This window comes from Lynx canadensis, chromosome B1 (genome assembly GCF_007474595.2).
Source record: "Lynx canadensis isolate LIC74 chromosome B1, mLynCan4.pri.v2, whole genome shotgun sequence".
Classification (NCBI taxonomy): Eukaryota; Metazoa; Chordata; class Mammalia; order Carnivora; family Felidae; genus Lynx; species Lynx canadensis.
The window spans coordinates 84,478,691-84,491,813 of record NC_044306.2 but is presented as its reverse complement, the minus strand read 5'-3'; the positions used below and the strand labels follow the sequence as shown (position 1 = coordinate 84,491,813).

General features: G+C 36.9%; 1 protein-coding gene across 1 annotated transcript in view; it reads right to left on the bottom strand.

The window, feature by feature from the left end:
* The window catches only part of INPP4B (inositol polyphosphate-4-phosphatase type II B), a 797,369-nt gene that overhangs the window by 153,285 nt on the left and 630,961 nt on the right, over nt 1–13,123 (bottom strand). The window contains 1 exon segment of the mRNA XM_030313011.1: nt 7,948–8,056. Coding sequence (XP_030168871.1) covers nt 7,948–8,056 — 109 coding nt within the window.

The window sequence follows — 13,123 nt, the reverse complement described above, 5'->3', positions numbered from 1 at the left end:
CAGTCATCATCAGGGAAATGCAAATCAAAACCACAATGAGCTATCACCTCACACCTGTAAGAATGGCTAAAATTGAAACACAAGAAACAGTAAGTGTAGGTGAGGATGTGGAGAAAAAGGAATCCTCTTCCATTGTTGGTGGGAATGCAAACTGGTGCAGCCATTGTGAAAAACAATATGGAAGTTCCTCAGAAAGTTAAAAATAGAACTACCCTATGAACCAGTAATTGCACTACTCGGTATTTACCCAAAGAATACAAAAATACTAATTCAAAGATATGCATGCACCCCTATGTTTATAGCAGCATTATTTTTAGTAGCCAAATTATATTTTTGGGACAGAGAGAGACAGCGCATGAACGGGGGAGGGACAGAGAGAGAGGGAGACACAGAATCGGAAACAGGCTCCAGGCTCTGAGCCATCAGCCCAGAGCCCGACGCGGGGCTTGAACTCACGGACCGCGAGATCGTGACCTGGCTGAAGTCGGACGCTTAACCGACTGCGCCACCCAGGCGCCCCAATAGTAGCCAAATTATAGAAGCAGCCCAAGTGTCCATCTAGAGATGAATGGATAAGGAAGATGTGATATATTCATACAATGGACTATTATTCAGCCATAAAGAAGAATGAAATCTTGCTATTCTAATGACATGGTTGATGCTAGAGTATAATGCTAAGTGAAATAAGTCAGTCAGAGAAGGGCAAATTCCTATGGTTTCATTTGTATGTGGAATTTAAGGAACAAAACAGATGAGCAAAGGAAAAGAGAGAGAGAGAGAGACAGAGAGAGAGAGACAGAGGGAAACCAAGAAACAGATTCTTAACTATAGAGACCAAACTGATGGTTACAGGAGGGGATGCGGTTAGGGGGATGGGTGAAATAGGTGACAGGCATTAAGGAGTGCACTTGCCATGATGAGCACCAGGGAGATGTATGAAAGTGTTGATTCAGTATATTGTACACTTGAAACTAATATTACACTGTATGTTAAGTATTATCAGTAGAAAATATTTTTAAAAATCTCTATTATTGAGGGGCACCTGGGTGGCTCAGTCGGTTAAGCATCCGACTTCAGCTCAGGTCATAATTCCACAACTCGTGAGTTCAAACTTTGCATCGGGCTCCCTGCTGTCAACACAGAGCCCACTTTGGATTCTTTGTTTCCTCTCTCTCTGTCCACCCCCCACTAGTGTTCTCTCTCTCTCTCTCTCTCTCTCTCTGTCTCTGTCTCTTTCTCTCTCAAATAGAAATAAATATTTAAAAAAATACATATACACTATTGAAAGAGTCAAAATGCTACTGAAAAGACATACGGCATGATCTCTTGGTGCTTACAAAATACTAAACAGATCACACAGTTGTGATCTCAGACTAAACTGCTCCGCCAGTGAGTGACAAGACAAATTTCTAGAAGAAATCCAGAGATCAAACTAGAAACAGAGAAAGAGCTTCAGTAGGAAAAAAATAACTAGAGACAGAGAAACAGCTTCGGTAGGAAAAATATAATAATTGGCTCCCTAAATCAAATCACATATGCAGTCTTATTACTTTCATTGAATATATTTGAATCACTCATTCTTTCATAAAAAAAAAAATAAGAATCTCAGTCTTCGTAACTGCTTCCTAGTCTGCTCATAGTTAGTGAAGAGAATACAAAAAGGGATGAGTTGGAAAACTCAGACAGATTTGCTTAGACATCTCAGCTCTACATTACTAACTAAAAATGTTACTTTATGTTTTATCTCCACAAATTAAGTAGCGTAAGAAGAATATGTATCAAAGGTAGTGGTATGAAATTCTGCATCCAGTTCTCCCATTTCTGGTTTATTGAATGCCTGCTATACTGGAGGCTACACAGAGCTTCCTTTCCTACTGCAATATTTTTCTTTTTACCCAAGCAGTCTCCTAACTATAATAGAGAATGAGGAAATACCTATTTGTATTTCTCCTTGTAACAGGAAAGTTTTCCTCAGAGTTTTTGCCATATGATTACATAGCCATTGATCTCTTAAAGGTAAGACTGATTTGTGTAACTCTTTGCATTAATATTCTGCTTTCCTTGAGAACATTCTAGTACAGACTCAGCTTGTTGTAGGCTCAAGGAGAATCTACAATATTCCTGTCAGTAAAATTTTAGTTCATTTTCTTTATGACTTTTCCAAGTGATTTTTTTTTCTCTCTTCTGTTTGAAATTGTGGGGTAGTAACTACTGATTTTGGGCACTTGGAATGACAGACTGGGGGGAGGAGTGGAAAGACCAAGGCACTTCCTCCTCTAGGCAGGCATGTAACATCAAGTCACTTGCAGGGAGTTGGTTCTGAATGCTCCAAATGAATAGGCAGATCACAGGGAATTAATATTCTCAAACAAGAGTTGACACTGCCCTTCACTGGTACTTTTTCTTTATAAAGGCACTTGGTTTTCATGAGGTACTTTTTCATTTTAAGGAAAGGTTTATGCTTTTAGGTCATGATCCTACTCAAAGCTCTGGCTGAGTCTGAAATTCCTGCTGAAATCAGAAATGATCAAAGCAGGCAATATGCGTGGTTGTGGCAATTTCCCCCTTTCTTTTAAACAATAACAAAAGGAAAAAATGATCATATTTTGAGGGAGGAATCCACAAGTTTTAAGTAGCTTCCAGATACATCACTGATTCCAGGGACATGTAGATGTTTGATGTAACTATTAAAGACAATGCCTTACACATCCTAATTCTGGTCTTTAAAAAAATACATGTGCAATTAGGCTTTTGGCTCATATAAATCTCATGTTTACAGCATGAAAACCCTTATAGTATGCTCAATTTTACTTGTTTGCATGTTACTTCAGCCCAAGTTGTCTCAAATCAAAATTCTTATAGCTTCCATCTTTGCTTCTGTTTTGCAACTGTTTAGTGAGTTCAGGATTCTTTAAACACAAAGTTCTAGTATGCAAGTTGTAATATTTTTCTTATTTCAACAAATACTACTTTGCATAGATTTTCTTTCCTCCTGCTACATATCAATTGAGGTTCTATACATTTTTCAAGTTCATTTCATCTGTGTCACTATTCTTGTTTCTATTCTCCACACCCTTCCTCAGCCTCAGTGGTGCTCAACTCTACCTACACATTTGTCTTACCTGGGAAGCTTTTAAAACATACCAATACCTGGGCTCCATTCCCAGGACTTTCACTTAATTGGTCTGGGGTGCTATCTTGCCATAGATAAAATCTTTTAATTTAAAAAAAAATGCTTTTTTTTAATTTTTGAGGCAGAGACAGACACAGAGAGACAGAGTGTGAGCAGGAGAGGGGCAGAGAGAGAGGAAGACACAGAATCTGAAGCAGGCCCCAGGCTCTGAGTTGTTGGCACAGAGCCTATGTGGGGCTGGACCTCATGAACTAGGAGATCATGACCTGAGCCAAAGTCGGGCACTTAACCAACTGAGCCACCCAGGGACTCCTAGATAAAATCTTTTGTTTATTTATTTTTAATTTTTTTTAATGTTTATCTATTTTTGAGACACAGAGAGACATAGTACAGGTGGGAGAGGGGCAGAGAGAGGGAGACAGAATCTGAAGCAGGCTCCAGGCTCCGAGCTGTCAGTACAGAGTCCAACACGGGGCTTGAACTCAAGAACCGTGAGATAACAAACTGAGCTGAATTTAGACACTTAACCGACTGAGCCACCCAGGCTCCCCTAGATAAAATCTTTTAAAGCTCCAAAGAGAATTGTAATATGCAACAAGGTTGATAACCCCTGCTCCATGTATTATGATTATTTGTGAGACTTGATCTCCCACTTGAATTTTCAGCAGCTTAAATCAGAGACTGTATCTGATTCATGTGTGAATTCCAATGCCTGCTGAATTTGAAACTGCATGCCATGTACTCTGTGGGGCACATTAGAAGATCCAAATTTTAAGAGGACATCATCTTTTCATTAAGGAAATCACAAACTGTTACGGAAATATCAGAAAAGAACAAACCTAATACATCATAACTGTGACCTAATAAAGCTATAAGGAGATTAAAAATAATATATTAGGATAGAGAGTCAAATCAACTTGAAAATTAAAAGACATAACAGAGAAGGTAGAACCTTAGGATGGACAATGTGTGGAAGTTTGAATAGGTTCATGTATATGGTTTTGACAGAAAGAAACAGAAAATGATGGGGAGATGAAAACAGAAGAATTTCTTGTAAAAGGGAACAGAATAAGGAGATAAGAGGTGGGAAAGTATGAAGTCCTTCAGGGAAACAGTTTGTATAGCATTTAGGAAGAGCAGAAAGTTGGTGGGGTGAGATCATGCTGGCTTTGAATACCCAATGGATGGGCATGGACTCCTTGAAGGATTCTGATCAGAGGATCAATATACTCAGATATTTGTGCTTTAAAAAGACCACTCTTCCTGGGGCGCCTGGGTGGCTCGGTCGGTTAAGCGTCCGACTTTGGCTCAGGTCATGATCTCACTGTTTGTGGGTTCGAGCCCTGCATTGGGCTCTGCGCTGACAGCTCGGAGCCCGGAGCCTGCTTCTGATTCTGTGTCTCCCTCTCTCTGCCCCTCCCCTGTTCATGCTGTCTCTCTCTGTCTCTCAAAAATAAATACATGCAAAAAAAAGTTAAAGAAAAAAGACCATTCTTCCTAATTATCTTGTAGCCTTTATTTATTTAAAAAAAATGTTAACGTTTATTTATTATTGAGAGACAGAGAGAGACAGAGCATGAGCAGGGGAGGGGCAGAGAGAGAGAGAGGGAGACGCAGAATCCGAAGCAGGCTCCAGGCTCTGAGCTGGCAGCACAGAGCCAGATGCAGGGCTCACACTCACAAACTGTGAGATCATGACCTGAGCCAAAGTCAGACACTTAACTGACTGAACCACCCAGGCGCTCCTCTTGTAGCCTTTAAAACATACTTTTTTTGTGATCTGAATTACATTATATAAATACTCTGAGAAAGGCTTTCTTATACTAAAACCCTTTTCATTGTGTGGTCAATGTATTCATCAAAAAATATATCACTGAGGAACAGACACATAAATTACATCTGTTCTCAGGTGACAGTACGTCATTCGCATAGCTGAGAAGAAAACAGATGAAGGTGAAGTAGGAAAATGGCTGTGGTGGTTCTCCTAAAAAACTGACTTAAAATATTTGGCTATCTTTTTGGGAGGTATCAAAAGAAAGAAGTGAAGGAAATTCCTTCACTTAATGTGCTTTTCTGCAGTGCCAAATGTAAATAAATGTGCAAGTTTAAGTTACTCATTTCATGTAGTCTCATATTTACTTCTCTATTATTGCTTTTGACTGACAAGTGCAATATTTGCTGTTGAAAAAGCCTGCAGAAAGATAATTTGAATAGTATGGTATCACTTTAGGCATAAAGTCTTTGTTTAGATCACCCCTTAACTTGATGGACAGGCTGATACCAAGCTCATCTGTGTATTGCTTCAGCAAGCCATATTTGTCCTACATCACTTCCCTACAGAGTACTTTTGAGATCTACACCAAATTGTTTTTTTTAATTAAAAACATCTCATTGGTTTTTTTTATTAATAAAGTCATCAGTAAAACAATGGGATATATAACACATATGAAAAACCTAAAGCAAATCAATGTTTGTAAGCTTTGGATGCATTTTTCTCTTTTATTTTAAATTTGATCCTAGAAGGCTATGTGCGTGTGTGTGTGTGTGTGTGTGTGCGTGCACGCACGTGTGTGTGCATGTAATTATATGTATATAAACATCCCAGTGAAGGATAGTGAAGAATTCAGATATTCATGCAGGTATTTAAAACAAAAAATACTATTCAAAATCTAACACACAACTCAACATTTGTCTTTAATAGCAGCACGTAGTAATATTTTATGAAATTACATGGTTAGGTTCCATGTATCATCACATGCCAATTCTGTACATGCTCAACTAGATTTTATGTGCCCTACAGACAGTTTTCAGCCTTTTAGCTGTGTTATAAACACAAAAATTTGATTGAGAAAAGCAAATAGATTAGGTGAATTCTCACCTAAGATTAGAGACTTCTAGTTCCAGGAAAGATGGAGTAAACACAATCTATTTTACTTCTCTAATTACAAAAAAACTCTGGGAAAAATCTATATGTCATTTATCAGAAGAATCTAAGAGGTGGAGAAATGAAGGCAGATTGACTAGGTGCCTCAAGACTTAAAGAATGACATGACAGTGAGTTCCATGGCTGTTTTGTTTGTTTGTTTTTTTCCTTGTCTCATACATCCCAGCAATGTAGTAAAATGCCAAATAAAAATAGCAACCAAGAAAAGCCAAAGGATTGGTAAAGGGTGGGCAAACAGAATAAAAAACTTTTAATCATATTTGTCTGTTCTAGGGGTGATATTATAAAAATGGCAGGTTGCTCCCCGACTCAAAGAATGGTGCAGCAGGAGGTCAGTGAGAAACACCCCTCCCTGATAGAGCCCATGGACAGAAACCTGTATTCTACTCCCATTCCCATTTCAGTAGAGATATAGCATCCTTGCCCTGCGAAGTCTGTGATAACTGACTTCCAGCCTCCATGAATTAAATAGGAGGTGCCCCTCCCCTCAGATGCCCTGGTTGCAATTCTCATTTCTATTCCCTGCTGAAATAATAAAGCAACAGAACAGCTTTCTGCAGCAGAAGGTTTTTGGGGAGGGTGTGACTATTAAGGAATCACTGAGGGAGTTTCTTGGTGGTAATAGAACATCCCTTTATGATTATTTTGATGATAGTTACTCTAATTTACATCTGTGATGCAATTTCATAGAACACTATCTGTACCCTCTCAACCAACCAACCAACCACCCAACCAACCAAACAAGAAAATGAAACCTGGAGTAATCTGAATAAGGACTATAGCTAACTTAATAGTATTGTACCAAAGTCAATTTCTTGAAAGCAAGACAAAAATATATAAATATGTATTATTAGTTTATATATTAATATAATATTATGTCACCTATTCAATCATAATTTACCTGAATGTTTTCTTCCTGAACATCTGGACACTGAATAAAAATGTGTTATGTGGTAAATGTGATAAAACTTAAAAAAAAATTCTGCTTTTGCCACTCAGATTTTCTAGTACTATTAATAAACCAACTATGACTAAGAATAACTATTTTCTCATAACTTTCAAACTTTGAGATCTTAATCCAAGAAGAGTAATGGCTTGAAAAGGAAAGTAAAGTTATCCTTCAGACCTGAATGATACTTTTTATGGTTTACATGAGTATAGGCATAGCTAGAGGGTATTATAGGATAAACTCAGTACCTGGGGGTGAGTACATGGGGGATAAACTACTGATGCAATATTTTAAAGTAAATGAAGACAAAAAATTGAGAAAGTATATTAAAATTATAAATAACAGTGATAATAGTTTTTGTGTCATGCCTTTCTCCTAAGGGATATGATTCCTCTTTTAATCTCATCACTTTACAGATACAGTTCTGTGTTGATGTCTCTTTTTCAAATGGCATAATTAAATGATAGATAGTTATGTGCCTGGACTTAGGTCAAAATGGAAATCAATAGTAGGGTCAAAGTCATAAATTAGGTCTCATGCTCTCCATCAAGTATCTTTGGGTTCACAGTTAAAGTGGACTGTTTTCAGCTAAATCTCCATCTGAATACCATTGCATTCAATGTGCCATGGTTGATACTAGATACTAGAATGTATCTATTTTGGTAGCATGGTTTCCAGAAATTTTTTCTGCCAGCATAATGCTACTACTCTATAAGCAATACACTCAGGCATTTCATTTATTCTAATTTAATTTCTGCTCAAGTATTTTTTTTTTGACATTTCAACAACTTTAAGTTACTTAATGGGTTGCAGAATTGAAGAATTGTTCATTGTGATGGAACAAACTTCTTTATCCTAACATTATACACAAACTTCTCCAAAGGGAAGATAATATCATTAATGCATTCTCTCATCACTTACTTTCTTCTTTCCATTTCAAATCTATGGAGTAGTTTCCGAAGACCACCATTCTTAAATCCCTGAAAATGGGCAGCTGGGGCTCCCACGGTGATGACATCGTAGAGAGCATCTGGAACAGGAATGGACAAGGAGATGAACATTTTGCAAATATTTGTCTCCAGCATGCTGTTGGCATGGAAGTATACACACTGTTGGAAGTTTGAGAAATTATTCTGTTTAATTTTGCAGGAATAACTATGAACTCACATCTCAAGGGGCAAGAGGAGCTAATCAATCTTTGTAAAAGCCACCTGTGCACCTAACCAAGTTATAATATTTCTTTGATTTATGACTACATCTTAATTATATGCTACTATCTGGAACAGTATGTTCTCTCATTCTTCTATATACTTACTGAGATAACATGTTAATTGGTCTTTTGTGTATTTTACTTTATTGAGTTTTGCATCATTTAATTTGCAATCATATTGAAATTCAACAATAATGAACAATCTTTACAGAGAAAATTTACAGAGAAAAAAACCCAAATTATTAATTCATCTTGGCTCAAGGGCAGAACATTACTAGTGCATTAAACACACACACACACACACACACACACACACACACACACACACAAACTATACAGAGTAGTTTCCTGCCTGTGTAAAACCTTAGACAGCTTGGAATGCATGCTTTTGCAATTTTCTTAGGTGACATAGAAAGAATACACAAAATATCTCTAGATCTATTTTCCACAAAGATATTTTGTTTTTTTAATAAAAAAATCCATACATTTAAATTGCAACTCCATCTTTTGATCTTGAAACATCAAGTTTGATGCTTATTAAGTTTAGGGCTTCAAAACATGGCATCAATTTTCCATTCTAATGAAAAGTATCCCCATAAGAAGGAAAACAGAGTGAGCATCTCTGGTTAAACTACATTTTATTTGAGAAACCTAATTTCATAGTAGATCCTTTTCAAACTGATTTTGGTATTGACACATTGGTTGTTTTTCAGTTCTCATTTACAGGGAAAACATAAATTATTTTATTAGCTTCACGTAAACACCGTAACTTCTTCATACTGGTTCAATCCAAATGCACTTGAAATATTTTTCTTAATAAAAAAAGTCTTCAAGTGAAAGACTTCAGCAGCACTCAGAGAAGTCAAGGTCACACAACAGAACAAAACAAAACAGAAAACAAACAAACAAAAAACCCCACAGAATACAACCCAAATCAACCCATCAATAAGGCACATACTGAACAATCACTCAATATATTGCTGGAGTGGTAATCTCTTGCCCTTTTAAAAAGTCACTAATAAACTGAAAGTTAGCTTTTCTTAATATAGCAGAATATAAGACTTGTGTGAAATTTAAAGACTTCTTAGTCCAGGATATTTTAACATAGGGCTAAGAAAAGGGTTTCAGAGAGTCCATGAATATATGCAAGTTTTATAAGTGTCTGTTCTACTTTATGGAAAAGGGCCACAGCTTTCTCAAATAGCCATGACATTACCCGAAAGTTACCAACACTAAATTCCAGTCCATCTTCATCTATCTCATGAGAAACCCGAGCACCTTGAGAAATTACCTGCTTCATCTAACGTCCCAAAGACTTCAGGGTCTTTCACCTTCTAATCCAGGGATGGAGAGCCAGGGGTTTAAGTTAATGACCAGAACCTGAGTCCCTCACTCTGGATCCCAGCTCTGCCACTTATGAGCTGTGCAACATTAGGAAAATTATTTAACCTCTCTATGTCTCAGTTTCCTCAGCTAGAAAATGGAGTTGAAAATAATTAGAAGTGGTGAGCATTCACTATTATCTATGATTCTTTTTCTTTTTTTTAAGCTTATTTATTTATTTTGAGAGAGAGAGAGAGAGAGAGAGAGAGAGAGAGAGAGAGAGAGAGAATGAGGAAGAGACAAAATCCCAAGCAGGCTCTGTACTGCCAGTGCAGAGCCCCACACGGGGCTTGAACCCAGGAGCCATGAGATTATGACCTGAGCTGAAATCAAGAGTCAGACACTTAACTGAGACACCCAGGAGTCCCTACGATTATTTTCCTTATAAGAAGTTATCCTACCAAGGAAGCAAAGAAAGATGATATTTTAACTATTGCTTCTTTACCATGAAAATACACTTTTCAGTCTGAAAAGGAAAGTGAAATTGAGGCTCAGTCTTCGGTTCCTGTGTTAATTTAAACTAAATGCAAAAAGAAAAATCATCATGATGATGCAAGCAGAAATACATTTCTGCTAAAAGCTGGGTGACCAACAATACCAACAATATAACTAAGTCACTTTAAACCCAAATCCCATTAAGCCCAAGCTAAATGCATTCCTAACTCAATTTTTTTAATTGTCTGTAGCCTCCCGCTGGATTCAAAAATCCACATCTCCAACATCATCTAGCAAGAGGGGAAGAATGAAGGAAGGGGAAATCTGAGTTTGTGGCCTCTCCACCACCACCTAGCATGAGGGAAAGAATGAGGGAAGGGGAAATCTGCATAGAAAGAGAGACCAGTCCTAACTGATGGAGGTTAAAATAACTTATTTTTGTAAAATTTGCAAAAACCTGACCAGAAACAAGTTGCTGAGGCCCACTGAAGAATCTTGTGATACCCATACACAGGAAGAGCCAGCCCTGAACTTAAGTTGTACTAGCTTCATGGTAAATCTGTCTCTTCAATTCACCTATAGTTTCCACATTTTTCCAAAGCTACTTTCTAGGAGCAGAAACTTTCTTTTTGTTCCTCCACTTTGCTCTGGGAAATTCTAGATATCTGTGAAGGAACCATGAAACTTGGAAGTGGCAGGTAAAGAAAGAGAAGCAAGTTGCTCAAATATTCTCCATGCCTCATAATAAAGAGCTGATTATTTTTAAATCTAATGAAGACATGTGTGTTTCTTGAATCCAATGATATAAAGAGCTTCTTTAGTTATAAACAAGTTCTTTGATATCCAAAGTTCTGACTGACTTTTACTTGTTTCCATTCTATTTTCTATTTATAAGCTCATTCGTTTCAGAGTTTTAACACTATTTTTTTTTTACCAAAGCCTACAAAATCTCTATTTCTGGCTAGTTCTGACCTTTTCCACATTAAATAATCAAATTCCTAAGTGCCTTCTGAACGTTTCTGAATTTAAATCAGTTATTAAGCTTCACTTGCTCTAACTCTTCCAACCTGGTCTTCCTCCCCAGTTGGCTATGATCATTACAGACACCACATTTTTTTTAAGTCTTCCAGAGTAAAACTCTCAAGATATCAAGATCATTTTCAATTTCTCCCTTTCCCTCAACATTTTACCTGATCAGTTTTTTTAATGTTTATTTATTTTTGAGAGAGAGAGAGAGGGGGAGAGAGAGAGAGAGAGAGAGAGAGAGAGAGAGAGAACACAAGCAGGGAGCACAAGAGAGAGAGGGAGACACAGAATCTAAAGCAGGCTCCAAGATCTGAGCTATCAGCACAGAGCCTAATACAGGGCTTGAACTTGCCAACTGTGAGATCATGACCTAAGCCAAAGTTGGATAGTTAACTGACTGAGCCACCCAGGTGCCCCTTACCTGATGAGTTCTCATAACTCTTCTACCAAATTTTATTTTCTCTTATCAGTGTTAATTATCTTTATCTTAATTCTGATCTTTGTTATTTCTTGTCGGGATTACTACTGCCTCTTCAGTCTTAGCCTCCCTCTATCCACAGTGCACTAGATCACTTTCCTATATGCGTGGCCATTCAGTCACTTGGCCCAAAAGCACAGGCTCTGATACTTATACTCCTCCTCATACATTTCAAATATTAACAGAAGAACATTCAAATGCCTCAATATCATCCATGTTGTAGGTTTTCAATAAATGCCAATAAATAAACAAATATTTGTTTAATAATTCAGTTTGTCTTTTTTTTTTTTTTTTGCAGATCATACAAGGTATTACTATTCTTTGAAATTTTTTTGAATGCTTATTTTTGAGAGAGAAAGTGTGAATGTTGGAGGAGCAGAGTGAGAAAGAGGCAGAGAATCCAAAGCAGGCTCTGCACTGTCAGTGAAAAGGCCAATGTGGGGCTTAAAGTCACAAACCATGAGATCATGACCTGAGCTGAAGTTGGATGCTCTACCGATTGAGACACCCAGGCTCCCCAAGGTACTATTTTCATAATTGAAGAAATAAAAAAGTTTATAAACACTATCAGGAAAAACATTGGAATCTGAAATAAGTATATCTTCATGGGATGAGGATGAAAATATACCATCCATAGACTATATTCTATAAAAGAATAAGAGAACTTATGATTATTCACATGCAAAAGAATGAAATTAGATCCTTATAGCATGCACAAAAATCAATTCAAATTAAAGACTTAGACATAAGACTTAAGACTATACAACTCCTAGAAAGAAACATAGAGGAAAAGTGTTATGATATTGGTATTTACAAATATTTCATAGATATGACACTAAAAGCATAAGCAACAAAAACAAGCAAAACTACATCAAACTAAAAAGCTTCTGCATAGGTGAGGAGATGACAGACTGAAAAGAAAAAGAGGAAATATCTGCAAACCATATATCTGATGAGAAGTTAATCTCCAAAACATATAATGAACTCCTATAACTCAGTAGTAAAAAAATTAATAACCTTATTTTAAAATGGGCTAATGCCTTGACTAGACATTTTGCCAAAGAAAATTACAAATGGCCAACAGGTATATGAAAAAATGTTAAATGTTATTAATCACCAGGGAAAATGCAAATCAAGAAGAAGAAGAAGAAGAAGAAGAAGAAGAAGAAGAAGAAAGAAAGAAAGAAAGAAAGAAAGAAAGAAAGAAAGAAAGAAAGACAAGACAGTGAGTGTTTGCCATGATGTGAACAAATTTGAATCCTTGCACAATGTTACAGGATTCAAAATATGGTGCAGATGCGATGGGAAATAGTATAGACGTTCCTTATAAAGTTAAAAATAGAATAATGGTTCAGCAATCCCAGTTTTGGGTATTTACACAAAAGACATGAAATCAGGATCTCAAAGAGATATTAGCACCTCTATGTTCGTTTAAGCACTATTCATAATAGGCAAGATATGGAAGGAACCGAAATATCCATCAGTGGGTGAATGGATACTGAAAATGGATAAAGAAAAGTGGGTGAATTCCATGTACAATGGGATACTATTCAGCTTTAAAAAAG